General features: G+C 49.6%; 1 protein-coding gene and 1 non-coding gene across 2 annotated transcripts in view; one reads left to right on the plus strand and one right to left on the minus strand.

Annotated features, from left to right (window-relative positions):
• Nucleotides 1-6,928: 6,928 nt before the first annotated feature.
• Nucleotides 6,929-7,035, minus strand: LOC118655003. The gene has a single exon (XR_004967174.1). It is a non-coding gene; the product is annotated as a U6 spliceosomal RNA (small nuclear RNA).
• A 10,626-nt stretch (nucleotides 7,036-17,661) lies between these two features.
• Nucleotides 17,662-27,931, plus strand: part of PDE8A (phosphodiesterase 8A) — a 101,927-nt gene continuing 91,657 nt past the window's right edge. Inside the window, exon 1 of the mRNA XM_036306288.1 lies at nucleotides 17,662-17,898. Within this exon, the coding sequence (XP_036162181.1) occupies nucleotides 17,698-17,898 (201 nt within the window). The 5' untranslated portion in view covers nucleotides 17,662-17,697. The remainder of the gene's footprint in view (nucleotides 17,899-27,931) is intronic.

The raw sequence follows: 27,931 nt of genomic DNA on the forward strand, positions 1-27,931 counted from the left end.
CTTAATAAGTATTAAATAAAAAAATGGTTCATGGTCAAATACATTTGGGAAATACTGGCTCAGACGAAGTTCTGCAGAATTCTTTCGTGCAGGATTGGTCATAAAACGGAATTTTCAAAAACACACTGTGGCTCCCCAAATCATTCCCCAAACTTGTTTCGATTACAGAGCCCTTCTATCGAGGTGTATTTTAGAGGCAGGCCGCACATTAGAACATGAGTATTCAAAGTACAGGAAATACACTTAACAGTAAAGCTCAATAAATACAATATGCTCCTTAATGATTCCAAAGGTACTTTAGGATCTTGTAATACACGAGGCTAGGTCATCTTTATGAACTTCATTTAAATACTAGAGGCCCGGTGCACAAAAATTTGTGCACTCGGTGGGTAGGGAGGGTCCCTCAGCCCGGCCTGTGCCCTCTCGCAGTCTGGGACCCCTCGGGAGATAACGACCTGCTGGCTTAGGCCTGCTCCCGGGTGGCAGAGGGCAGGCCCAATCCCTAGGTGCAGCCCCTGGTCGGGCTCAGAGCAAGGCTGATTGGGGAGTTGGGGCACCACCCCCTGTCATGCACAGAGCAGGGCAGATTGGGAGGTTGCGATGCCACGCTCAGTCACGCTCAGGGTAGGGCCGATTCGGGGGTTGGGGCACCACCCCCTGTCACACTCAAGGCAGGGTCGATGGGGAGGTTATGGCTCTACCCCATCACACACAGAGCAGGGCCGATCAGGGGGTTGGGGCGCCGCACCCTGTCACACACAGAGCCACAGGGCAATCAGGGGGTTTGGGCGCTGCCCCCTGTCACACTGATCCTGGTGCTGGGAGGCCTCTCGGCTCCGCTGATCCCGGTGCTGTGAGGCATATTACCCTTTTACTGTATAGGATAGAGGCCTGGTGCACGGGTGGGGGCTGGCTGGTTTGCCCTGAAGGGTATCCTGGATCAGGGTGGGGGTTCCCACTGGGGTGCCTGGCCAACCTGGATGAGGGGATGATGGCTGTCTGCAGCTGGTCACACCCCCTTCAGGGTCGGGGTCCCCACTGGGGTGCCTGGCCAGTCTGGGTGAAGGGCTGAGGGCTGTTTTCAGGCTGGCCGGTGACTGAAGCTCCCAACCGCTCCTTTTTTTCTTTTTTTCTTTTTTTAATTCTGGGCCAGCTTTAGCTCTGAGGCTTGGCTCCAGCTCTTAGGCCTCCGCTGCTGAAAGCAGGTATCTGGCTTGTTTGGGTTCTATAATCGAAACACTGTTTCAACTCCAGCTCTGAGATCCCGGCTGGCTCAAAGCAGGTTTCTGGGGTTTTGTTTAGCTTCTGTATTTGTAACAATGTTTCAAGCTGCAAGCTCAGAGGCCGACAGTGGCAGGCGGGGAACCTTGGCTTCCTCCGTCACTGAAGCAAGGAAGCCTCATGTTCGCTTCAAGCTGCCTGGCTGCCGGCCGCCATCTTGGCTGGCAGTTAATTTGCATATCGCCCTGATTAGCCAATGGGAAGGGTAGCGGAGTGACACCAATTTGCATGTTTCTCTTTTATTAGTGTAGATAACTAAAAGTACTCTGACTGTTGATTCATTTCGGGAGTTACTGCCTGTGTGGTTACCGATGATGACTGCTGTGTTCAGTTTTGTTTTGTTTTCAATTGGGGTGAGCGTTAACTGTAACATTTCAGTGTCTTCTGTCAGTTTGGGGATTTCCTCTGTTTTCCCTTTCCTTAGCTAGGACTTGAGTGGCCCTGAAAAGAGCTGAGTGTGTGGGGCAGGGTGTCAGAGGGGACCCTATATGCTCACCCTCCCTCCCTTTTAGCAAACACCCAAAGCACTGCCCTGATTGATGCCCTCCCCACCCTGTGTGGCTAGCCAGCTCTGTGGAGTGGCAGTCACGTCTGTTTCGTTCACTGCTGTACCCCACAAGCTCCCACAGGTCTTCACAGCCATTTGTTGAAGTGGAGACTTGTGTGCACCAGGCTGTAGAAGTGGGCAATCCACCCGGCCCATAAAAAAGGAGAAATAGAAACCAGCGTGGAGGCTGTAGAACTTGGGTTTGATTTTGAGGAAATCTCGGGTAATTGGACCCAGGGAGCAATCTGTTTTCACCTTGGTGAGCAGAGTAGATTTCCCTGTAAAGATGGAAGGGTTAGTGTAGTTCAGTGATGGCGAACCTATGACACGTGTGTCAGAGGTGGCACGCGAACTCATTTTTTTGGTTGATTTTTCTTTGTTAAATGGCATTTAAATATATAAAGTAAATATCAAAAATATAAGTCTTTGTTTTACTATGGTTGCAAATATCAAAAAATTTCTATATGTGACAGGGCACCAGAGTTAAGTTAGGGTTTTTCAAAATGCTGACACGCCGAGCTCAAAAGCTTCGCCATCACTGGTCTAGGGTCACCTTCGTCCAATCCCGGACTCCCCTTCAACCCGGAAAAGTGTAGGTAGCCGAAACCGGTTTGGCTCAGTGGATAGAGCGTTGGCCTGCGGACTGAAAGGTCCTAGGTTCGATTCCGGTCAGGGGCATGTACCTGGGTTGCGGGCACATCCCCAGTAGGAGATGTGCAGGAGGCGGCTGATCGATGTTTCTCTCTCATTGATGTTTCTAACTCTCTATCTCTCTCCCTTCCTCTCTGTAAAAAATCAATAAAATATATATTTTTTAAAAAAGTGTAGGTAAGTGGGACAATGAAATAATTTCTTTCTTTTTTAGTCCTCACCTGAGGATATTTTTCTATTGATTTTTAGAGAGAGTGGAAGAGAGAGAGAAAAACGGAGAGAAACATCGATGTAAGAGAAACACATCGATTGGTTGCCTCCAGGGCCTGGGCCAGGGAGGAGCCTGCAACTGAGGTACGTGCCCTTGACCAGAATCGAACCCACGACCTCTTGGTCCACAGGCTGATGCCCTATCCACTGAGCAAAACCGGCCAGGGCAGCAATGCATCATTTATCAGAAACGGGAGCCATTTAGCACCGATCTCCTTCCTTGTGTAGAGGGAGAGAAGGCAGCAGAGTGGAGGGCCCCGCTCTGCCACACACCTATGGTGTGACTGTGGACAATTCCTCTCTGGCCCAGAGTCGGTTTTCTTCTTTGAAAAGAGACGTCGAGTCACAAAATACTAGAGCTATAAAGGGCAGGTGGCCTCAAATGTAAGGTAGAATGCTCTTGGCTGCAGATAACAGAAGCTCTAACTAAACAGAGCTCAGCCCGGCCGGCGTGGCTCAGTGGTTGAGCATCGACCTATGGACCAGGAGGTCACGGTTCGATTCCCCGTCAGGGCACATGCCCAGGTTGCGGGCTCCATCCCCAGTGTGGGGCGTGCAGGAGGCAGCCGATCCCTGATTCTCTCTCCTCACTGATGTTCCTCTCTCTCCCTCTCCCTTCCTCTCTGAAAGAAAAAGAAATATATTTAAAAAAATAAAAAGAGCTTAAACAACGGAGTATTTGCCATGTAACAAGGAGTTCAGCTGTTGGGTGGTGCCGGGGTGGGTTAATTCAGCAGCTCTGTGGTTACACTCGAGGCAACAATGGTGCGGGTTCATCTTCCCGCTGTGCACCCTCACTGCTTGCGGTGGTCTGGACTGAACACACAACACCCCCGAGGTGCACCTATGTCACCCAGCGATCAGGACGCTGCGTGCACACTCCAGGAGCCCACACGCCTCATCGCGGAGCTGCTGGTGGGGCTGCCTTCCAGCCCAACCCATGAAACTGCTGCCAACAGCCCCCCAGGGATGCTGCCAGAGCCATAGTGGCGTTTCCCTTCCTGCAGCCTCTAGTCTCTAAGGTGCCTCCCTGCCTGACCCTTTAGGAGCCAGTGGGTCAGAGCAGCGGGTGGAAGGGGATGGACATAGGCCCCAACAGGTCTCGTGTGGAACAGAACTCACAAGGTGAAGATTAACAGCACGGATTTCAGAATCAGAGAGGCCTGGGTTATGTCCTTACTACCTGACCTTGGGCCGGTCACCTTTGTGTGAGATTTAGTTACCTCACCTGTCAAATAGGAGTGCTAACCCACCTATCTCAGAGTATTGTTGGGAAGGCTCAAAAGGAAGTTATTAGATAGCCCTGGCTGGTGTGGCACCATTGGTTGGGCATGGTCCCGGGCACCGGGAGGTTGCTGGTTTGATTCCCAGTCAGGGCACATCCCGGGTTTCGGGCTCCATCCCCGGTGGGAGGTGTGCAGGAGGCAGGCAATTGATGTTTCATGCTTACAGCAATGTTTCTCTCTCTCTCTCTCTCTCTCTCTCTCTCTCTCTCTCTCTCTCTCTCCCCATCTCCCTTCCTCTCTCTCTAAAAATAAATAAAAAATCTTTTTTTTTTTTCAAAAAAGATAATTATTATAAGGAGCTTTTAGCACAGTGGCCAGCAGCTTAGAAGGGGCTCAATTCCTGCACATCCACCCTCCTCCCTGTCACTTGGGGCCCTTTGTTGTCTGCACTTTCTCTTACATCTGCCTGAACGTTCTGTCCTCTATTTCTTATCTCATTGCTTCTGACTCATTCTCCTAGTTCAGCCAGGACAGTTTTGGTTGCAAGAAACCGAAAACTAGAACCAAAGAGGCTTAAGCAAAAGGAAGTTATTTGTTATTAAAGCTGAAGTGTTCAAACATAGTCTTGCTTCAGGTGTGGCTTGCTCTGGGCTCAGCCAGTGCCATCAACACTCATTAACTAACTCTGCCGGTGTGGCTCAGTGGTTGAGCGTCGACGTATGAACCAGGAGGTCACGGTTAGATTCCCAGTCAGGGCACATGCCCGGGTTGAGGGCTCCATCTCCAGTAGGGGGCGTGCAGGAGGCAGCCGATCCATGATTCTCTCTCATCATGGATGTTTCGATCTCTGTCTCCCTCTCCCTTCCTCTCTGAAATCAATAAAAATATCTTTAAAAAAAAAATCAGTCATTAACTCTGGGCCGATTCACGTGCCCATCTCTCAATCAATGTCTGTGGCCAGGGAAGGGGCGCAGGCTAAAACAGGGAAGGGGCACAGTTCCGCCCAGATCATCCGAGCTGATGGGAGGGCTGTCTGTGTTTCCCCAGAGGAAGGGCTGGTGTGGTTATGAGAAGGATGAACGAGTGCTGGACATGACAAGCAGCGGTGGACGCAGGTTTTAGGTCAGGACCGAACTGCCTGGGACTCACTCTCTTCTGTCCAAGATGAAGTCATTTCCTCCTGACATGCTCGGAGCTCCTTGTACGTCACCGCACTCATCAGCCTGTAATTATACGCCCGTCTCCCGCCCCCCATTCTGAGCTGCTGGGGCTATTTCTGTCATCGTCATCTCTTCACAGCCCGGCCCAGCGCCTACACATACTACACACTCAATAGAGTCTGACGTGAAGGGATGACTCTGGGGCCCTGGGTATGACCTGGCCCAGCCTGCTACCCTGACTGTTCCAGCCGCACAGCCACTTAGGTCAGAATTCACCGCTCCCCCCAGCCCCCCAATGTCTTCTCCCCCTGCAAGCAGGCCTGGGGACACTTACACAGGACGCACTCCCCAGAGAAGAAAAAAACGAGAACGGGAATTTCCCCAGGGGTGGCCTAGGACCCAGAATGTTGGGCAGAAATGTCATGATGAATGAGGAGAGGGGGGCGGGGGTGGGGTGACAGGGTTCTGGATTAAGCGCTTTAAGAGGAGTGATTCATGACCACTGCGGCCAGGCAGGCAGTTAAAAAGCCCCGCCTGCTTTCGGTAACCAGGGTGCCACTCGCGTTTGGCACCACATCGGTCCTGGGAATGAAGCAGCCCTCAGTGGCGCTGGTGTGTATCATGTTTCGCTTGCTGCTTCGCAAGCCCCAGTGGAGTTTGGCTCCTCGGTTCCCTGTATGTAACTCGTTATTGCCAAAGCGTCTTTTCGTGTGAAAGCTGATTTTCATTTATTTCCGATAAAAAGCTCTTTCTAACCGTTTCCTTTTGAGCCTTCACAACAATACTCCTATTTGACAGATGAGTAGACTAAGTCTCTCACAAAGGCGCCTGGCCCAAGGTCATAGAGCAGTGGTTCTCAACCTCCTGGCCCTTTCAATACAGTTCCTCATGTTGTGACCCAACCATAACATTGTTTTCGTGGCTACTTCATCACTGTCATGTTGCTACTGCGATGAATCGTCATGTAAATATCTGATCTGCAGGATGGTCTTAGGCGACCCCTGTGAAAGGGTCGTTCGACCGCCAAAGGGGTCGCGAACCACAGGTTGAGAACCGCTGTCATAGAGTAAGGACACAAGCCCAGGCCTCCCTGACTCTGCATGTAACTCATTTGCACAGTAGAGATGAGCTGGGCTTTGGTGTGAGAGAGGGCACAGTTTGCAACCTGGTTCTGCGTTCTGTGTGATGTCGGGCAAGTTGCTTAACCTCTCTGAGCCTCCACTTCCTCTCCAGGAAAGTGGGGACGATAATGCCAACCTCACAGGGCTTTAGGAGTCAGAAGGGGATGCTTCTGTGTAGCGGGAGCTCCAGGTTTCAGCTAACCTTTGGAAGGAGTCGGAAGAGATGAGTGTGCTGTGTGGGGGAGGAGCATGGGGACGCCCCAGGGCTCTGTTCTCTCTCAGCTCTGCCCAGAGGTGGGCGTGAGTCGGAGCCCCCAAGGGAAAGTCTATGTACAGAAGCTGGAAGGACTCCTTGCCCAGACATTAACCCTGTAAGACAAACAGCATGACTTCGGGGCCTGGAGACAATGTAAGATGTGTGTGTGTGTGTGTGTGTGTGTGTGTGATGAAGGATGTGTAGGGCAAGCATGTCAAACTCAAAGGCTCACACGGGCCAAATAAACAAGGCTTAAGTGTATGTGGCCACAAAAAAATAAAAGCTTCAATTTTCATAGAAACGTAGGTTTATTTTGATAGAGACATGCTGAATGCAAGGGGCTGAAATAAATGAGTCGTCGTTAACATAAAATAATAGAACATTTAATTTTTTTTAATTTTTATTTTTTTTTGTTTAAAAATATGGAACGCTTCACGAATTTGCGTGTCATCCTTGCACAGGGGCCATGCTAATCTTCTCTGTATCGTTCCAATTTTAGTATATGTGCTGTCAAAGTGAGCACAATAATAGAACATTTTAATAAAAATTAATATTTTTCTTGAACATTAACTTACCAGACATTGAATAACTGCACAAATTCATAAGCGTAACGCAAATAAACCTATTTTTCTTGTTCTCTGAAAGCAAAATATTTCCTGTTGCGCATACCAAACAAGTCAGTGCAAGACTAATGACGTGGAAATCGGCTGCTGAAATATTTGCTGCTAGTATTAGTGGAGAGAAATGGTGCGCCTGTAAGGGAAATGAATGCAACACGATTATAGTAATCAGTCATTAGGGAACGTTGTAGTTTGTTATTAATAACTAGGGGCCCAGTGCACGAATTTGTGCACCTTGGAAGGAACTGTGGGCCGCAAGGCTGCGCTAGGCACAGGGGCGGGTCTCGCCCATCCTCTGCGCCCCCTCAGTGGAGAGAGCAGGTGCAAGTGCTGGACAGACTGCGGCATGCAGGACCAAAGAATTTTCAGTAACCACCAGAGGCTCGCCCCAGTGACACTGACTGGTGCCTGGCCTTGGTCGGGCACCCCTGCTCACCTGCTCCACCATCCCGCCATGACCAACGACCACCATGTTCTGCACATGCCCCCTGGTGGTCAGTGCACATCATAGCGACCGGTTGTTCGGTTGTTCTGCCGTTTGGTCTATTTGCATATTAGCCTTTTATTATACAGTGGGGCCTTGACTTACGAGTGTCACAACTAACAAGTTTTTTGAGATACCAGCTGTCTCTCGGCCGATTTTTTGCATTGAGTTGATAGAGTAATTTGAGTTAACGAGCTCCTTAACGAGCTCGGTCTCGGAACGAATTAAACTCGTAAGTCAAGGCCCCACTGAATAGGATTATGTATAACAGGATATTGTAAAAATTACGTTAAGGAAATTTTATTAAAACGTTTTTTACATACCGTCATATTGGCTGGGCTGCAAAAATATTTGTTGTGGACTGCATGCAGTCCGTGGGCGTGAGTTTGACATGCTTGCTGTAAAACATAGAAACATAGAAACATAGGTTTATTTCGATAGAGACATGCTGAACACAAAGGGCTGAAATAAGCCCCAAAGTGTGGCTTCAGGGCCTGGAGACAATGTAGGAAGGATATCATGTGTGTGCATGTGTGCGCACGTGTGCATGTGTGTGTGCATGTGTGCGTGCATGTGCGCGTGCGCGCGCGTGCATGTGTGCATGTGTGCGTGTGTGTGCATGTGTGTGTGCGTGATGAAGGATGCATAGGGTGACCAACCAGCCTGGTTTGCCTGGAACTGAAGACTTTTAGGGTAAAACCGGAGAGTCTTGGGCAGACAGGGACACGGTTGGCCACCCTGTAAGTGCATCTTTTCCCACCGGGGCCTGGAGCCCAGAGGAGCTCCTGCGTCCCGAGGACACCAGGGCCCCAGCTTTCACGGCCCCAGGAGTCAGGGCCACGGAGGGTGACCGCACTCCTCGCCTCACACCCACCTTCGGACACTCCCGCAAGTGATGGGGGGGCTTTGCAGGAGGCTGAAGGCTTGTCTTGGAAGAGGGGGGAAGAGTCAGCAGAATGTGGGTTATGGCTGCCGCGGGGACCCCGGGCAAGGCCTGGGGAGACTTGGCTTCCATATAAGGGCCCACCCAGCGCCTGGCACTCAGGGCCACTCTTGTCATTGGATTTCCTAACTGGTCATGGGTAGCCCACAGCAATACTTTTTTGCCGGGGTCCAACCCCAGCGGGTCCAGGGGTCCCCAAAGGTGTGGACGGAGTTGGCGAAGAAGAGATGACATGGAGACAGCGTTCAGTTGATCAGCAGCCTAGCCAGGATCTCTAGCCAGGATCTCCAGGCAAGTTCTGGTTAGGATCTCCAGCCAGGTTCTGTGTCCATGTTCTCTTGCTAGGTTCTCCAGCCAGGTTCAGTCACCAGGTTCTAGTCAGGTTCTCTTGCCAATTTCTGTAGTCAGGTTCAGTCCAGGATCTTTTGCCATGTTCTCTCCAGCGAAGTTCTTCTGTCTCTAGGTTCTGAGTAGGTTCTGTGTTCTAAGTTCTGTGTTCTAAGTTCTGTCTCTTGCTGTCTTATTGCATCTGTATTTATACCAGTTGATTCAATCCTATCAATCTCTATTACAAAGGTTAGGGCGTTTCTTATCTTCATTCCAGGGAGTAAAGATTATGTAGCTTAAGCACGATTGTTCGTAGTTAAAGTGATTAATTACCCGCCTGGCACTTAGTTAAGAAGTTTTATTCCCTCCCTAACTTCAGGGGAAAATCCCTACCTGGGGAAACAACCTTTCTCAGAGACCTTGGTTAAAACACATAGTGTCAAGAAGGTGAGCAAACATATTAAGAACAGTATGCCATATATGCCAGGTCCCTTGAAACAGCAAGCATGGACCGGCTCCCGGCACTTTTTTAAATTTTAACTTTGAATCTGAACACTTTAAAGAAATATTTCATCTTAAAAACTTGGGAGTTGATTTAAAGCAGTGGTTCTCAACCTTCCTGATGCCGCGACCCTTTCATACAGTTCCTCATGTTGTGGTGACCCCCAACCATAAAATTATTGTCATTGCTACTTCATAACTGTCATTTTGCTACTGTTATGAATCATAATGTAAATATCTGATAGGCAGGATGTATTTTCATGGTTACAAATTGAACATAATTAAAGCATAGTGTTTAATCACAAAAACAATATGTAATTTTATATGTGTTTTCAGATGGTCTTAGGCGACCCCAGTGAAAGGGTCGTTCGAGTCCCAAAGGGGTCGCGACCCACAGGTTGAGAACCGCTGATTTAAAGCATCTTGGACACAATGCTATGTTACCTGATACATTTTATCTCCAGTTCCATTCAGAACCTCTAGACCAGTGGTTCCCAACGTGGGGTACATGCCCCTCAGGGGGGGCAACTTGATGTTTAAGGGGGGCAATTCGAGAATGAGTTATTAACAGTGAATTTTTTTTGCATTTCTTATAGTTCTAGGGGCCTCATAGACAGCCTATAAATATATATTGTGACATATTTATGTATTTCAGGTCTCTATTATGTTTTGAAACTTTGCTATTTTTTCATCTCACTTCATACTATTATTTTTTGTGACAGTTTCTTAGTGATTTCTTCCTCAGTGCTCCACTCTCCTTTCGTCCTTTTATTTTTCTCTCTCATGGGTGCCATGTTCTTTGGAAGCTTGTTTAGACCAAGTTCATGGCCTTTGAGGCTTCCTCCACGTGAATAGGAGTTCGCTTTCTGAATAATAAGAATGATATGTCCGGGGGTGGGGGGGGTGGGCATCAGGATGTTAGAGATGCTTAGGTGAGGCGTGGCCACAGAAAGGTTGGGGACCACTGATCTAGACAATGCTAGAACAGCCGGGACGGGGCTGCCCTACGTCTTACCTCTGATTTCCTTAGTTATGTTCCGTCAAGTGCTCCTTGGTCGTGGGGAACTCCTTAGAAGTGGCCCTGCTCAATCCCAGCCCCTGGGTTGTAGTGCTTCCGGATTACATTTCTAGGAAGCTCTTAGCTGGAAATAAAATGCTTCCTTGTATTAAAGAAGCATCCTTCTATTTTTTAAATTTTTCTTATTTGTTTTCTATTTAATTTACATTTTTCTTTTTTTAAAAAAAAATATATATATATATATTTTTTTTTTATTGATTTCAGAGAGGAACAAAGAGGGAGAGAGAGAACTAGAAACATCAGTGATGAGAGAGAATCACTGATCGGCTGCCTCCTGCACACCCCACACTGGGGATCAAGCCGGCATGTTGGGTATGTGCCCTGACCGGGAATCAAAACCGCGACCTCCTGGTTCATAGGTGGACACTCAACCAGCAAGCCATGCCGGCCGGGCGGAGCACCCTTCTATTTCTAAAAGAGTCTCTCTAAGGGATTGGGTTTTATTAAAACCCTGCATCAGCCCTGGTTCCAAAAACACCTCAGTGTTTTCATCTGCAAAATGGGGGCAGGGGTGGAGGAGTGGAGGATCACAGTGCCCGCTTCAGGGACCGTTATGGGGAACAAGCGAGCTCACACCCGTGAAGTGAGCAGCAGAGACCCCAAGAGTCAGGCTGGGCGGTGTCATCGCTGCCACCTCCGAGCCGTCCTGACACACTGCTCTCCTCCTCCAGACCAGGAGACCCCGTGTTGCTCCCCTGCTCCCCCTGCTCAAGGAGGGGTGGCCGGCAGTGCCCCTGGCCCCCCCAGACGCCAGATGCTCTTTTCCGGTGTCAATTGGCTGAAAGCCACAGGTTGAGCGGTCCGGTCCGAGGGAAGGGCCAAGAGGTGCAGGGGCTCGGGGTCCTGGCCCTGCCCCACCCAGCGGGGTGACCTCAGCGCTTGGTGGGGAGGGGAGGAGCCTGAGGTTACAGGAGTTAATAAGGTCGTTTTGAGGAAGGGAGTCCTCACTGGGTTGTCAATCCCAGGCTCCAGGTGAACCACAAGTACCCAGGTCTGGAGCCAAATAGAGGAGAGAAATGCAGGGCACACCTGAATTCTGGGCGCCGTCACAGGGGCTTGCTGACTCCGCCGCCGTTCTGGATTCTAGGGGGCGCTGCTCTCTCCTTACTGTTCTGGCCTAAGGGGGATCACCCAGTCCCTTCCGCATCAGCGAAAGATTGGGATATACAAGCCCACTTCACTAAAGGCTTGTGAGCACCAAGAGAAATAAAGATAAGCAGGGCCAGCCCTAGCTGGTTTGGCTCAGTGGATAGAGCATCGGCCTGTGGAATGAAAGGTCCTGGGTTCTATTCCCAGTCAGGGCATGTGCCCAGGTTGTGAACTCGATCCCCAGTAGGGGGCGTGCAGGAGGCAACCAATCCATGATTCTCTCTCATCATTGATGTCTCTCTCTCTCTCTCTCTCTCTCTCTCTCTCTCTCTCTCTCTCTCCCTTCCTCTCTGAAATCAATAAAAAAAAATTTTTTTTAAATGTTGAGTCCTAGCCAGTTTGGCTCAGTGGATAGAGCATCAGCCTGTGGTCTGAAGGGTCCAGGGTTCCATTTGGGTCAAGGGCACATGCCCATGTTGCGGGCGAAATCCCCAGCAGGGGGCGTGCCGGAGGCAGCTGATCAATGATTCTCTCTTATTGATGTGTCTCTCTCTCCCTCTTCCTTCCTGTCCGAAAGCAGTACAAATATATTTTTTTAAATGTTGAAAGACTAATAAGTCTGCAGACTTATCCCTTTTCTAAAAACTAAATAAAAAAAAAAAAGATAAGGAGGCCCATGAATATGCAGATGATCAACAGAGGCTTTGCATCTGGGGCTGGTTAGCTCCCCCTCATCCAGGGGCAGAGGGGGTGCCCAGGGAGTTCGTCTCAGTCCCCCAGCCAGGCTCTCTATGCTTTCATTTCCTCTCATCCCTCCTGGAGCAGGGGTGGGGGACGGTGGGGTGGGGTTGGGGGGGAGTACACACCTTTAGACAAAGCAATTCAACTTTTAGGAGTCTACCCTATAGAAAAAGGTTTAACCAAGGATGTTGACTGCAGGCCTGTTTGTGATATTGCAATAGTTTTGTGTGTGTGTGTGTGTGTCTGTGCGTGTACGTGTGTGTGTGTGTGAGATATGTTTAACACAGACATAGGTCTGTAAGCATATGGTCCAAACAATAGTTACCTCCATAGAAGGAAGGGAGTGGGGGTGGAAGAGAAACTTTCCTTTGCTTCTGCTCACTTTATATATTTCTGCTTAGATTTTTTTTTTTTTACTATTTCCAGCACATACTCATGTGTAAATTATAAAATTTAAATTTATATATAATATATATAAATATAAAATTATAAATGTGTAATTTAAAAACAATACAACTGCCCTAGCCAGCTTGGCTCAGTGGATAGAGTGTCGGCCTGCGAACCAAAGGGTCCCGGGTTCGATTCTAATGAAGGGCATGAACCTCGTTTGCAGGCTCCTCCGCAGCCCAGGCCCTGGTCGGGGCTCGTTCAGGAGGCAACCAATCAATGTGTTTCTCTCACATTGGTGCTTCTCTCTGTCTTTCCCTCTCTCTTCCACTCTCTCTAAAAATCAATGGAGAAATATCCTCGGGTGAGGATTTAAAATCAATCAATCAATAACATAAAAACAACACATCTTACAAAGTTTTGAATGAACAGGATGAAGCCTAATTCCAGACGTTGGTAGGGTAATTGATCCTCATGACAGTTGGGGAACTGCCTGGTACACACCTCAGTGGAGAGAGCATCGGCCTACAGACTGAAGGGTCCCAGGTTCGATTCTGGTCAAGGGCATATGCCTGGGTTGTGGGCTCGATCCCCAGCAGGGGGCGTGTAGGAAGCAGCCAATCAATGATTCTCATTATTGATGTTTCTATCTCTCTTCCCCTGTCTCTTCCTCTCTGAAATCAATAAAAATATATGAGGGGTGGGAGGGGCCGGGGAGTGAGGGGCGGAACAAGGACCAGCTTAGGTGGAAGAGGTGTAGAATCCGACAAGGTTTTGATTTTAGATGCACAAAGCTGTGTGGTACCATGCATTTTCATGTCTCTGGTAAACTGGCGAGGAGGGCTTCGAGGGCTGAGGAGTCCCCTGGGAATGGACTGGGCAGTGGGGTGGGGGGCTGGGCACAGGCTGGCATCTGTTCCTTTGTTTGGCTCCTTTCCCAGCCCCACTGACCTCAGACTGAGTCCTAGGAGTAAGAACTGCAAGCCCACATTCAACTGTGACTCTGAGCCATGTGGGGGTCAAGCCGTTCAGTTTGGGGGTCCCCATAACCAAGGGGAATGGACTGGAGGAGTGGGGGTATGTTCTGTGTGCCACAGAGCTTCGAGGTGCCCACATGGCTGGCATAAAGGGGGTTCCCCCCCTCCAGCGGGACTGGCGCCATTAAACTCCTGAGACACTGCCAAGTGGTGGGATTCTGCATGGGGGCCTGAGAGTCTTGGTGAGCTGGTGGGTGGCATATGGGTTAATCAGTGAACACTCTTTTAATATTTATTTATTTATTTACTGATTTCAGAGAGGAAGGGAGAGGGAGAGAGAGAGAAACATCAACAATGAGAGAGAATCATTGACCAGCTGCCTCCTGCACGCCCCCTACTGGGGATCAAGCCCGAAATCCGGGCATGTGCCCTGACCTGGAATCAAAAAGTGACCTCCTGGTTCATAGGTGGACGCTCAACCACTGAACCACGCCGGCCAGGCCACTGTGAACTCTTTTGTGTCCACTGTTGCTGAGGCCCTGGGGCTGGTTTCACATGATAGAGAAACATTCAGGGACCTCAAGGTGCAGGTTACGGCCAGGCCAGGGAAGGGGGGTGGGGTGGGGTGGAGTGGAATTGATGTCAAGGGGTTGGAGCTGAGATGGGGGCCTGTGACTTCTGCAGTGTCCGGGCTGGGTTCCTGAGTGTGAAAAAGTGTGTGTGGGAGGGATGGCTCTCTGTGGCTCCAGAAGCTGGCAACTGACGTCTACCTTTCCTGTCTGCTCCTGTGTCGTTCTTAACCTTCAGTCTCTACGTCCAGGGCCCCAAATTGCCCGTTTCAATGGGGAGGAGTAGAAAATTGGGTGCCAGGGGCACAGTCTTTGATCGCTAACCCCTGGATTTCCAAATCAGTCACTGCTGCTATCCAGCAGTTCTCTGGGCACAAGAGAGGGTAACTGACCAGCTTGGGAAGGACAGTGAGGTGGGGGCGGGGAAAAGCACCCTCACCGCCCACATGAGCTCAGGCTCAAGGATTTCCAAGGGGAGCCAGGGCCCTGTGAGGGGAGGGCCCAGAGGCTACAGCAGCCTGGAGCCCCAGGGGAGGCAAGGTCAGTGGAAATGATCAAGGCCAGACGGGGAGGGGAGGGGAGGACAGAGGGCGCACGGTCTACTGCCATGCACTCTGGTAGTTCAAAGCGTTTTCTTCCTGAATTCCTCTTTATTTTTATTTTGTTGTTTTTTTTTAAATCCTCACCCAAGGATATTTTTCCATTGGTTTTTAGAGAGAGTGGGAGAGAGAGAGGGAAAGACAGAGAAATATCGATGTGTCGATTGGTTGCCTCCTGCAGGAGCCCAGACCAGGGTACAGGGCTGGGATGGAGCCTGCAACCAAGGTGCGTGCCCTTGACTGGAATCGAACCCGGGACCCTTTGGTCCACAGGCCGACATTCTATTCACTAGGGCAATTCCTCTTTATTTAAGAATCCAGATTCTGCCTGGAAAAATTACCTTCTAAAACCTGCCCAGAGCCCTCGCTGGTTTGGCTCAGAGTGTCAGCCTGTGGACTGAAGAGTCATGTGTTGATTCTGGTCAAGGGCACATGCCTGGGTTGCGGGCTTGATCCCTCATAGGCGGAGTGCAGCAGGCAGTGGATCGATGATTTTTCTGTCATCATTGATGTTTCTCTCTGTCTCTCCCTCTCTGAAATCGATAAAGATATATTTTTAAAAAATAAAATATAATAAAACCTGCCCAGAACAAAGGTGGAAAACACTATACAATATAGGCAGAATAACGGGTGATAGTAAAAATCCTCTCCTGAATTTTTCCAGACCTCTTCCTTGATCGGCTGCTACTTTGATAAGGCCCAGAGGCATAAACATGACTATTGATCAAAGTGCTTAAGCCTGATAATGGACGGAGTCAGGGAGCTGGTGGTTCCGGCCCGGCTCAGCTGGTAATGAACGTGAATAGCACAGGCTGCTTGCTCTTGGGTTCCGGGCCTTCCTGCTGTGCCACTGTCGGGGAACCACTGCTGTTGGGGAACCGCCTGGTGCACACCTCGCACCTCAGCTGGAAGACTGAGGCTCGAGGGGCCCTGGGCTGCGGATCTTAGGGGGCCCCGGAGCCCGAGCCACCACCGGAGCCCCAGCCCCTGACTGTGCAGCAGTCCCAGTGCTGCAGCAGGGACGCTAGCCCTGAGCAGCCTCCGGGTCCAGGGCTACCTTAGGAAAGGCCAGGACTGCCGGGGGAGGGGGGGTGGGGTGGGATGGGGAGAGGTCAGGGGTCTTTGTGAACCCACAGTCACAGGGAGGGCAGGGGCGGGGGTGGGTCCGAGGTGGGCCGCTCTGGGGTGCCACCCCATGGACACTCAGGGTTGTGGGGGCCCCCCAGGCACAGGCTGGGTGACTCGCCCAAGGTCACAGGGCAAGCTGGCCAAGGGGTGCATGAGGGTACAGTCTGGAGTCTTCACAGGTCTCTCCCTGCACAGCAGAGGCCTGGCTCTGCTCCCACAAGCAGGAAGCCCTTGGAGCAGCGGTTCTCAACCTGTGGGTCGCGACCCCTTTGGGGGGTCGAACGACCCTTTCACAGGGGTCCCCTAAGACCATCGGAAAACACATAGATAATTACATATTGTTTTGTGATGAATCACTATGCGTTAATTATGTTCAATTTGTAACAATGAAATTGGGGGTCACCACGACATGAGGAACTGTATGAAAGGGTCGCGGCATGAGGAAGGTTGAGAACCACTGCCTTGGGGACTCCAGCGCCTGGAGCGAGCAGTCAGTCCTTCGGTTAAAACGCGAGGAAGAGGGAGCGGGTGGGGGAGTGGCCTGGCGCTAACGCAGCTTCTTAGCAGCGCAGCCTCCCGGTGGCAGGTGCAGCCTGGCGTGGTGCTCCAGGACTTGGCTTGAGGGGTCGTGGGGCACCCTCGTGGGCCTCTCTTCGCCCCCCTTTCCCCCCCGCAAACGGGGGTCCTTCCAGGGCCTCTCTGGCTCAGAGGTCGTGGCCCGATTGAGGTCGTGCAGCTGCGAAGGGGCAGAGCTGGCATCTGAACCCCTGCTGGTCTGTGTGCCAGACCCCCAACATCCGAGTTCCGCGTGAGGGAAGGCTTATGGGTGGAGGAGGCGCCAAGAATGGGGGAGCCCTGGGGGTTCCTCCCACCCCACCTTCCAGGACAGACCGGGCTCAGGCTTCTCTTAGGTCCGGGCGAGGGGAGCATGGGAGGGGGCAGCTTCGTAAAACTCAGAGGAACAAGATGGAGTCTCCCGGTGGGCATCGGGGTTTCGGGGGCTCGAGGTCACCGCCCTCCGCGCCGCTGATGTCCTGGGGCGAGTCCCTGCCTTGCTTCCCGCAGCGCCCGCGGCCGCCCCTGCCCCTCGGGCCGCGCATGCGCAGTGCGGCGCGCGGGAGGCGGCGGCGGCGCCCCAGGTGCTGCGCCCAGACGCCGGCCCGGAGGCTGCCGCTCGGCGCGGGGCGTGGCGCCGCCTCCAAACCCGCGGAGCCGGAGCCGGAGCCCGCAGCTCCCGGGGGCGCGCCGAGTCTGCGGTTCTCGACGGCGCGGGCCGGGCCGCCTGGATCCGCGCTCCCTGCCTCTCAGCGGGCGGCCGCCCGACGGGCTTCCCTCAGCCCCGGGCCTCAGGGCGGACGCGGCGAGGCCGCCGGGGCGCTTCTTTCGGGGGTCGGAGCCGCGAGGTGTCGGGCGCCGCGGGGCTCCCGGCGGGGAGAGCGCGAATCTCCTCCCCGGCGTTTCCCGGAAGCGCGGCCGGCGAGTGGGCGATGTGAGGGCGGCCGGGCGCCTGGGGAGGGCATGTTCGGCGGGGCGTCCGCGGCGCCCCCGCCCCAGCGCCCCCTCCGCGCCGCCGCCGCCTCGTGATAAAAGCGGCCGCCGCGCTTCCTGACGTGAGACCCGCGCTCCGGCCGCCCGCCCGCCCGCCCGCCCGCGCGGCGATGACACGGCGCTGGAAGTGGCCGCGAGGCGCCGGGCGGGCCGTTGGCTGACCGTTTGCTGACCGGAGAACCGCCGCCGCCAGCATGGGCTGCGCTTCGAGCATGTGCAGTTCCGGGACCCAGACCGTGTACCCGGGCGCCCGGGACTCCGAGGACGCGCAGGACCCCGCGGCGCTGCTGCCTCCGCCGGGCGGGCCGGGCGCCCTGGTCCCTCTGGAGCCCGAAGCCTTGGCCACCACCAGCGGCGCGCTCCCCGCGGACCTCCCCCAGCATCGCGACTGTAAGGTAAGGGCGCCGGCGGGCGGGAGCTCTCCCTCCGGGCCGGGCGGGGCCGCCTCCGGGCCTCGGTGCCCAGGCCGGGCTCCGGGTGACGGACGGACGCCCGCAGCCCGTCCCGCCGGGCAGCGACCGGGCCCCGGGCCCTGATGAAGGTTGTGGGGTGAGTTTCGGGGAGGCACCAGACGTCCGGAGCCCGGGGTCCTCTGTGAATTGTCGAAGGCGCTGGAGGCCGTTCCCTCCCCCCGAGCGGGCCGGGGATCCCCGGAGCCGGGTCGGGGTGAACTTGGTTCCCGGTGGAGGGAAGGGGGCGCCGCGGGGCCCGCGCGCTGCGTGGGGACCATCCCCCGCGGCGCGTGCATTTGAGGTTCACGTCTCTCCGCAGACATGTGTGTGCGGTGCACGGATTTACAGAACCCGACCAGGAACGCCGGCTTTGAAACGTTCATCAGAACAAAGCTAATTTTTTTATATTAAGCAGTCGACTGGCGGAACACATTTGTGACTTTCTTGTCCTTTTTATTTTTATTTATTTTTTAAATAATTGAACATCTTCTCCAAAGTGTATTGCCTCGGCTATGTTTTCTCAAAGTTTCTGGGCCTTAATCTTTGCTAATTTTTTTTCTTTTTAAAGAATGATCATTTCTTTTCTTTTTTTAAAAGGGGAAATCAAATAAAGTTCAGTAGGGCACACAGCAGCAGTTTTCCAGGGCTCTGACTTGAACTGTTACAGCTGGAACGTATGCGTTGTTGATGTTTTACTAAAGGAGGGAAGGCAGATTGGTGCGAATGGTCACAGGTGGTTGAAGAGCAGCATCCCTCTCCCCGCAGCTGCTCAGAGTCGAGTCGTTTGCAAACGTAACCTGCTTTTCTGTGCAAATTTAACCTGCTTTTCTTTGCAAACTTAACCTGCTTTTCTGTGCAAATTTAACCTGCTTTTCTTTGCAAACTTAACCTGCTTTTCTGTGCAAACTTAAACTGCTTTTCTTTTCAACTGAGGACTGCGAGACCTCCCGAGCTTGAGGGCTGTAGCTGGGTTCGCTTTCTGTCTTAAGTTTGCATCAGTAGTCATGATATTTTTTTTTTTCTATAACAGGTGGAGGTGATTTTCTCCACCCCTCCCCGTATATCACGTGAGAACTCACCTTGTTCTCATTATCAGAAGGTGCGCGCTCTCTGGGTAGATTCTTCAAAGACACACACACACCAGCAGTGGTTTTAGACTGTTGACCCAAGCTGCTCCGCATATCCGCGTAATGCTTATCCATTAAGCCTACCTAACTGGCTTTTTTTTTTTTTTTTTTTTTTTTTTTTTTTTAAAGCATTACAACAAGTGACGTTGAATCTGGAAACTTTTAACAGCTTTCAAGTTTTTTTGGCCCGAGTCTAATCTCGGTTTGTCTTGCATTAACTGATATTAAGCTTTTAGGCCATGACAGTAGCCTTTTTAGCGAGAGGCCCTTCTGTCTTCACTGTCTTCCTTTTTGTGGCGGAGTGGCTGTCTTGAAATGCCCCTGGTGTCTTATAAGCCTCTCCAGTGCAGCAACTTACTCTAAGCCTGTTATCCACAGTGCCCGATGTTCCCCGAGTTTCCAAGAGTCTTAAATTTTCTGTCCTGCTGTCAGACCATCGTCTTGATTTGGGTCCCACAAAAGTACATTTACCATGACAGTGCTTAATCCAGTGGCATGCGTATAGTGGGTGTTAAAGAAATGTTGACCGAGTTTGTATGTGTTTTTTTTATTGGTAACTGAATGTTGAAACATTTTCAGTCACTGGAATTTGGTTCTGTAAAACCTCCAACATAGGCTTTAAGACTATATTATATTGCCCTAGCCAGTTTGGCTCAGTGGATAGAGTGTTGGCCTGTGGACTGAAGGGTCCCATGTTCGATTCCGGCCAAAGGCACATGCCTGGGTTGTGGGCTTGATCCCCAGTAGGGGACGTGCAGGAGGCAGCCGATCAATGATTCTCTCTCATCATTGATGTTTCTATCGCTCCCTCTTCCTTCCTCTCTGAAATCAATAAATATAGGAAAAAAAGAAAAAAAATATTATATCAGGAGGAGGGGTCAAATTGTAAGTAACAATATCACAACCACAGACATACTATAGTCTCATGCTTGTGACTCACGAACTGTACATGTTGATACCACATCTCAGTTCTAGGTCTTTATAATTAGACATTTCTGGTAATAGGGCAGAGGTAAATATTGGCCTTTTTTTGTTCAATATTGTTTCTTTAAGGGAATATATTAAATATACTCTGGAAATATAAAAATGCATGCTTAGAGGGGATAAACTGCCAGCAATTTAGCAAAATTGCATTATTTTACAATTAATTTGAATCCTTTTTATAAACATATCAAGATCCAATTTCTGTTAAAATTTTTCTTCTTAAAAAATACAGTAAGTCAGCATATTGTTGAGTGATTTTCAGTAAGAAACTCATTGGGGGAAGTTTTTATATTCCTAAAGCATAGAGTAAACACCAGTTCATCAGCACATGCTTGGGAGAGTGGTAATTAATTGCATTTTCAGATTAATTATTAAGCAGTGTATTCCCTACACTGTAGTGATCCCACATGTGTTCCCTGAAGCAAGTTGTGTACTCTTAATAAGTATTAAATAAAAAAATGGTTCATGGTCAAATAAATTTGGGAAATACTGCCTCAGACTAAGTTCTGCAGAATTCTTTCGTGCAGGATTGGTCATAAAACTGAATTTTCAGAAACACACTGTGGCTCCCCAAATCATTCCCCAAACTTGCAACATTCCCCAAACTTGTTTTGATTACAGAGCCCTTCTATCGAGGTGTATCTTAGAGGCAGGCCGCACATTAGAACATGAGTATTCAAAGTACAAGAAATACACTTAACAGTAAAGCTCAATAAATACAATATGCTCCTTAATGATTCCAAAGGTACTTTAGGATCTTGTAATACATTTAATTAATATATTTAAATATAACTAAAAGTACTCTGACTGTTGATTCATTTCGGGAGTTACAGCCTGTGTGGTTACCGATGATGAATGCTGTGTTCAGTTTTGTTTTGTTTTCAATTGGGGTGAGTGTTAACTGTAACATTTCAGTGTCTTCTGTCAGTTTTGGGATTTCCTCTGTTTTCCCTTTCCTTAGCTAGGACTTGAGTGGCCCTGAAAAGAGCTGAGTGTGTGGGGCAGGGTGTCAGAGGGGACCCTATATGCTCACCCTCCCTTTCAGCAAACACCCAAAGCACTGCCCTGATTGATGCCCTCCCCACCCTGTGTGGCTAGCCAGCTCTGTGGAGTGGCAGTCACGTCTGTTTCGTTCACTGCTGTACCCCACAAGCTCCCACAGGTCTTCACAGCCATTTGTTGAAGTGGAGACTTGTGTGCACCAGGCTGTAGAAGTGGGCAATCCACCCAGCCCATAAAAAAGGAGAAACAGAAACCAGCGTGGAGGCTGTAGAGCTTGGGTTTGATTTTGAGGAAATCTCGGGTTATTGGACCCAGGGAGCAATCTGTTTTCACCTTGGTGAGCAGAGTAGATTTCCCTGTAAAGATGGAAGGGTTAGTGTAGCTGGATGAACAGGGCACAACAGGTGACAGAGAATAGCATAGCCACACACTGACCCAGGGCCACAGCCTCCAGCACTCGGAATCCTCACAGGTGGATTTCTGTTTTGGCCATGTCCAGTCTTCACTCTGTCCTCTTTTCCTCACCTCCTATTCGCTCTCTCTTTTCCCCACCAGCTTCTCCATCTTCCTCCCTGCCCACCCAACCTTCCTCCACAAAACTGGCCAAACTAGCCATCTTACTCAAAGTTGTGTAGTTTCTCAGTGTTTCTCGGCTGTGGAATCAAATTTATTTCCTGCTCTTAATATACCAAGTGGATTAATCAAATCTTTATATTTCCCTAAGCTAAAGCAGATGTCTCTTTTTGTGTGACCTGACTGCTTTTCCCCCCACGAGAGGTCATTGATCCTTGGTAGATTATATGCAAGTATAGAAAATTTCCCTCTGGAAATACAATTGAGAAAATGCGACAACCACTGAGCCACACCAGCTGGGCTGTGCTGTATATTTTTTAAACATAAAGCAGATTTTATAGACATAGAATAGGTATTGAAGAAAATATGAAAAGCCAAATCTCTATGAGAGGCCTGGCAAAATAATAAGATTCTACATACCGAAAGGTTTAAGTGCAGGATAATGAGAGAACTCTCAGCCCATGAGCGCCAGAGATAAATTACAGTCACTTATTTCAGAAACAGAAAGGGGAGGGGGGTGTCGCATTTTCTCAAATGTCCGTCAACCACGTAAATAAGTTGTGATATGCTTAAACAGTGGACTGACTAGTTTACAGCTCTGAAAATGAATGGATTGTGGCCACAGGTATCAACGCAGATCAATTTCTAAAACTTAATGTTGAGAGAAGTTATATAAGAACTTATGAAGCATAATTCCTTTTATTTAAAATTTAATAGCTAAACAGTATATTATGTGGGGTTGTGTATAATAGATACATAGGTAATAAAGCTATAAAGAAAAAATACTACAAAATTCAGTTAGGTAAAGAAACTTTATTTTAGGGACTAAAATGATTAGCAGGTTAATTTGAGTGCTTACTATAGAGAGTATAGGAGGGCTGAACAAGGCCCTGCCCTCAGGGCACAAGAAGTCCTCCCTGGGAAGGTGTGGCAGGGCTCCGCCCTGGAAGTGATGGTAGTGCCACAGGAATGGATGGGTGCCCAGGGCACAGCCAGGAGCTTGGTCTGGATTGGTCATAAGGTATAGAGACAGGAAGGGAGGGGGGACTTGGGCCTGGACAGGTAGACAGGTGTGAGGGTGGAGGGGTGGCTTGCTTTGCAGACTGGGAGGGGGCTGACCAGGAATAGGATGGAGGGCCTGAAAGCCAGGTTGGGGAGTTTGAAGTCCATCCTGTAAACCTTAGAGAGCTCCCAAAAGCTTTTTCACTTTCCTCAGGGTAAACACATTTTATGAAGGTTAAGTTTCAGAGGAAACTCGTTCGTGTAGGGTGAGGAAGAGCTGGAGGTGGGCCTGCTGTAGGCACGAGGTGTGACCAGGCATCAGTAATGTCGTGGGGTGGCTTGGGGAGGAGGGAAGGAGGAGCTGGCAGGCTGAGGCAGACTGGATTTGAGGAGTGAGGGAGGAGGTAACTGGAGGGCGACTGGGAGGTGGGGTTTACCAGCAGAGAAGGACTGATAGCATGCCACAACTTGTGCAGGGCTTTATGGTTTACCAGGCGCTATTTTTATGCAGCGTCTCATTTGATGTTCCCCAAGCTCCTGTGACGCAGGAAGGAGGGATTTTATTTTCCCTCTTGAAGACCTAAAGAAGCAGAAATTTGAGGAGATCAAATGACTTGCCCCAGTTTGTGGTGACCGCTTCCAGAAACAGGTTCACTGTAATAGCATAGGGCAGAAGCCAGAGGAGAGAGGTTAGGGAGTTCTTTAAAAAGCCTTTCTGGTCTCTTGGTTCTGGAATCATGTTATAAAAGTAAACTTTTATTTTTCCCCTTATTAAGACAGTAATGTTCATTGCAGAAAACTTGAAAAATACAGAAAGGAACAAGGATCGCTTCAGTTGCACAATTACTTACGTTGCATAATCGGGAGAGAGCGTCCCATAAAGTGGTGGCTTGTTTTCTCCCTCCATGTAGGTTCCTTTAAATAACTGTAATTCAGAATGATTTTTAAAAATTGTTTTGTTCATTAGTCCTAGGAAACACTTAGCTGTTATTTCCCCAGATGTCCCCTTTCCATTTCCTCATTTTCTTTCTTTTGCCGCTCCCTCCAAATGATAGGGTTTTTTGTTTGTTTGAATGTCTTTTTATTGATTTCAGAGAGTAAGGGAGAAGGAGAGAGAGATAAAAATAGCAGTGATGAGAGAGAATCATTGATCGGCCGCCTCCTGCACACTTCCACTGGTGATTGTGCCCGCAACCAGGCATGTACCCTTGAGCCAGATCGAACCCAGGACCCTTCAGTCCTCAGGCCGACACTCTGTCCACTGAGCCATACCAGCCAGCGTCAAATGATAGGGTTTTGACACATCTTGGTCTGCCCTCCGTGTCTCCGCACTGTTCTCTCATATTTTTAAAAAAATGATGATTCAAAGCCCCTGTTCTTTTTTTTTTTTAATATATTGATTTTTTACAGAGAAGAAGGGAGAGGGAATAGAGAGTTAGAAACATCGATGAGAGAGAAACATTGATCAGCTGCCTCCTGCACACCCCCTACTGGGGATGTACCCGCAACCAAGGTACATGCCCTTGACCGGAATCGAACCCGGGACCCTTCAGTCCGCAGGCCGACGCTCTATCCACTGAGCCAAACCGGTTAGGGCTGCACTGTACTCTTACTTCCCATCTCTGCATCACAGTGTGGGAGGGTTTTTTAGTCCACTCTTCCAGCTACTGACTCATTCCTCAAGGTCTGCACAGCCCTCGAGCCCATTGAGTTTTAAAATTGGGCAGTTTTTGTGTTCAAGATTTATGGTTTGTTCTCTGCTTATTCATGTTTTTTTTCGGTTGTAGCATTCTACTCCCTTATCTCTTTGAGGATATAAATTAGACACACTTTGAAGTCCTATTCTGATTGCTGTTTATTGAAAACATTTTTTGTGAAATAAGAAATGCAGTCAGAAAAATGTACAAAGTCTTAAAGTGGGCAGCTTGATAAGATTTTACACATGTCTGATGCGTGTAACCGCCACCCAGATCAATATAAAACATGGCTAGCACTCCAAAAGCTTGCCTCATGACTGTTCACTATTTTTCAGTATTTTTAACATTTTATTACGAAAAATCTCAAATATACAGCATTCCCGGAAGAATTTTACATTAGCATTTTACTGTTCTTGCTTTATCATCTATCTGTTTATCTGTCTATCTAATCCTGAGTAGCCACCTCCTTTTTCTTTTATGCATTTTAAAGTAATTATAATCATCAGTACACCTCCCCTTCAATATTATAGCATGAATGTCATTAATTAAGGTTCATTATTTGTTTAGATTTTTTTCTTTTGAGGTGTAATTTACATACAATAAAATGCACAAATATTTATTGTACATTTGCTGAGTCTTGACAAATCCATACATTTGCCTGTGTAATCAAAACCTCTCTCAAGTTATAGAACAGTGATGGCGAACCTTTTGAGCTCGGCGTGTCAGCATTTTGAAAAACCCCAACTTAACTCTGGTGCCGGGTCACATATAGAAATTTTTTGATATTTGCAACCATAGTAAAACAAAGATTTATATTTTTGGTATTTATTTTATATATTTAAATGCCATTTAACAAAGAAAAATCAACCAAAAAAATGAGTTCGCGTGTCACCTCTGACACGCGTGTCATAGGTTTGCCATCACTGTTATAGGACATTGTCATCACCCAGAAAGTTCCCTCGTGCCCCTTCCCAGGCAGTTTCTCCCCACCATCCCTGCAACTGTCCTTCTAATTATTTTCAAAAATGCAAAACCAGCCAGGGGGGCATGGCTCAATGGTTGAGTGTTGACCTATGAAACAGGAGGTAATGGTTCTATTCCCGGTCAGGCACATGCCCGGGTTGCGGGCTCCATCCCCGGTGGGGGCGTGCAGGAAGCAGCCAATTAATGATTCTCTCTCATCATTGATGTTTCTCTCTCTCTCTCTCTCTCTCTCTGTTCCTCTCTGAAAGCAATAAAGATATATTTTTTAAAACAAAATAAGAGAGTGACTTAATAAGCAATGATATATGAAATCAAATTGTATATTATCACCACATAAAATATGTGCATATGAAAAAACACAACGGTAATACACCCCAAAAATGATAACCAGTTGTTACATTTGTGTTAATTTTTTCCCCATTGTAGATTAGCTTTGTTTGTTCTAGAATTTCATATAAGTAGAGTTATATACTATGTACTCTTTTTATGTAACACTTCTTTTAGCATCGTGTGTTTTGAGACTGAGGGGTTTGATGTGTCAGTAGTTCGTAGTGTTCTATGAACTTGTAAAAGCTCATGGTAGATACTGTTTAATGCCCCCAGTGTTTTAGTGGCCTCTAGCCTCCCTTCTCCCTCACACCGAGAGCTCCAGTTTGGTAGGTTCTGTGATAGGGAGAGCACTGGTTCTTTATTGGATCAATGAAGTATTCCTTCATTCCTTCAGCACACATTCACTTAGTGCTCACTGTGGGCCAGGAGCTGCGCTTGGCTTTTGTAAGTTATGTGGAGATGTAAGGTTAGCCTTCTTGCCCTGGCCGGTGTGGCTCGGTGGATAGAGCGTCGGCCTGTGGACTGAAGGGTCCCGGGTTCTATTCTGGTCAAGGGCACGTACCTTGGTTGCAGGCTCCCTGGCCCTGGTGTTTCTCTCACATCGATGTTTCTCTCTGTCTCTCCCTCTCCCTTCCACTCTCTCTAAAAATCAATGGGAAAAATATCCTCAGGTGAGGGTGAACAACAAAAAAAGATTAGCTTTCTTTTTGGATGATGCATTCATGGGAGAGAAGACTTGTCTCTGATTGTGTGTGTCTCCCTGTCCCCCGATTCTCCAGGGCCTGTTCAGGAATCTGAACATACCGTTGACTGTGGTACAAAGAGGGCAGGGGAATTGGAGTCAGAATTCTGGCTTTGGTTCTGGTTAAGCTGTGAGCTGGGCAAATCACGGCACTCGTCTGCGAGCCCCGGCTCCTTGGATGTAAGGTGAGCGTATGCGAGAAGGTGCGGGAAGAGCCCTAGAACTGCCGGACTTGCCTTGTTTTCCTGTGGTTATTAATCAGAACTGTTTTCTCACCACCGGGGCGTTAGAGAAGGAAGCTCTGTTATAATGCGCTCAGTGCGGCTAAATATACTGACAATGGGAAAATAAACGGGTGTACTGCCTTGCTGGCCTGCAAACCAGAAAACAGTGACCGGAGCCAAAGCTGTGTTTGTCTTGAGAGGCCAAGAATATTTCTGCGGCGTAGGTCAGCCCGGATCCCACAGTGACTCGTGGGCCAGCGCGTGGTTTTGGTGTAGGCTCAGTTGTTCCTCGGGCTGGCTCTGCCACAGTGAGAGCTCGGTTACTGGGCTCAGTTTCTGCCGGAGAACAGTGATGTTGGCCGGCCGGAGGGGTCTCTGGTCAGGGCTGCTGTGGACTGAACTCGTGCTTCCAGGGTGCAGGCACTGGCCCGCGGCGCAGCATGCGGTCCCACGCCGGCTCCTTCCCACCAGGTTGCGTTGGAGTGAGCAGTTTCTAAACGATGGCCTGAGGGCTTTGCCCTGGTGTCCGCTACTGCGGTACAGCGGGATTGCTGAAGTGATCTACCTTATTTCTCCCTCATTGGGACATTTTTTGGAATTTCTACCCCACCTAAGCTATTCTTCTGAAGAACATATGTTTAGAACATATTTAAAAAAATATCAATACTAATAAAAGGATAATATGCTAATTAGACCACACATCTCCTGGACATCCTTCCAGACAAAGCCACGGTGGCAAGGCAGAGGCGGTTAGGGGCAACCAGGCCAGCAGAGAAGAGCAGTTAGGGGCGACCAGGCAGGCAGGCAGGTGAGCAGTTAGGTGCCAGGGGTCCCAGATTGCAAGAGGGATGTCCAACACACATCCCCCGAGGGGTCCGGTAATGGAGAGGGTGCAGGTGGGGCTGAGGGAACCCCCTCCCCATGCACGAATTTTGTGCACCGGGTCTCTAGTATATATATATTTAAGGGAGAGGGGGAGAGAGAGAGACATCAATGATGACAGAGAATCATTGACTGGCTGCCTCCTGCATGCCCCCCACTGGGGATGGAGCCCTAACCCAGGCATGTGCTCCAACCGAGAATTAAACCATGACCTCCTGGTTCATTGGTTGATACTCAACCACCAAGCCAGGCCAGACCTCATTGTTAAGTTCCCAGACAATCAGACCCCCCATATGCAGGAGGTCCAGATTTGCTGCTCTAGAAGCAGAGGTTGGAAGAGGGGGAGCAGAGTGATCAGCTGTAAATCCAGCTGTGCCATCTCCTGCTCAGCTCCCCATCGGCCAATCCAGACTCCTTCCCTTGACCTTC

This window comes from Myotis myotis, unplaced genomic scaffold (assembly GCF_014108235.1).
Source record: "Myotis myotis isolate mMyoMyo1 unplaced genomic scaffold, mMyoMyo1.p scaffold_m19_p_40, whole genome shotgun sequence".
Taxonomy (NCBI): Eukaryota; Metazoa; Chordata; class Mammalia; order Chiroptera; family Vespertilionidae; genus Myotis; species Myotis myotis.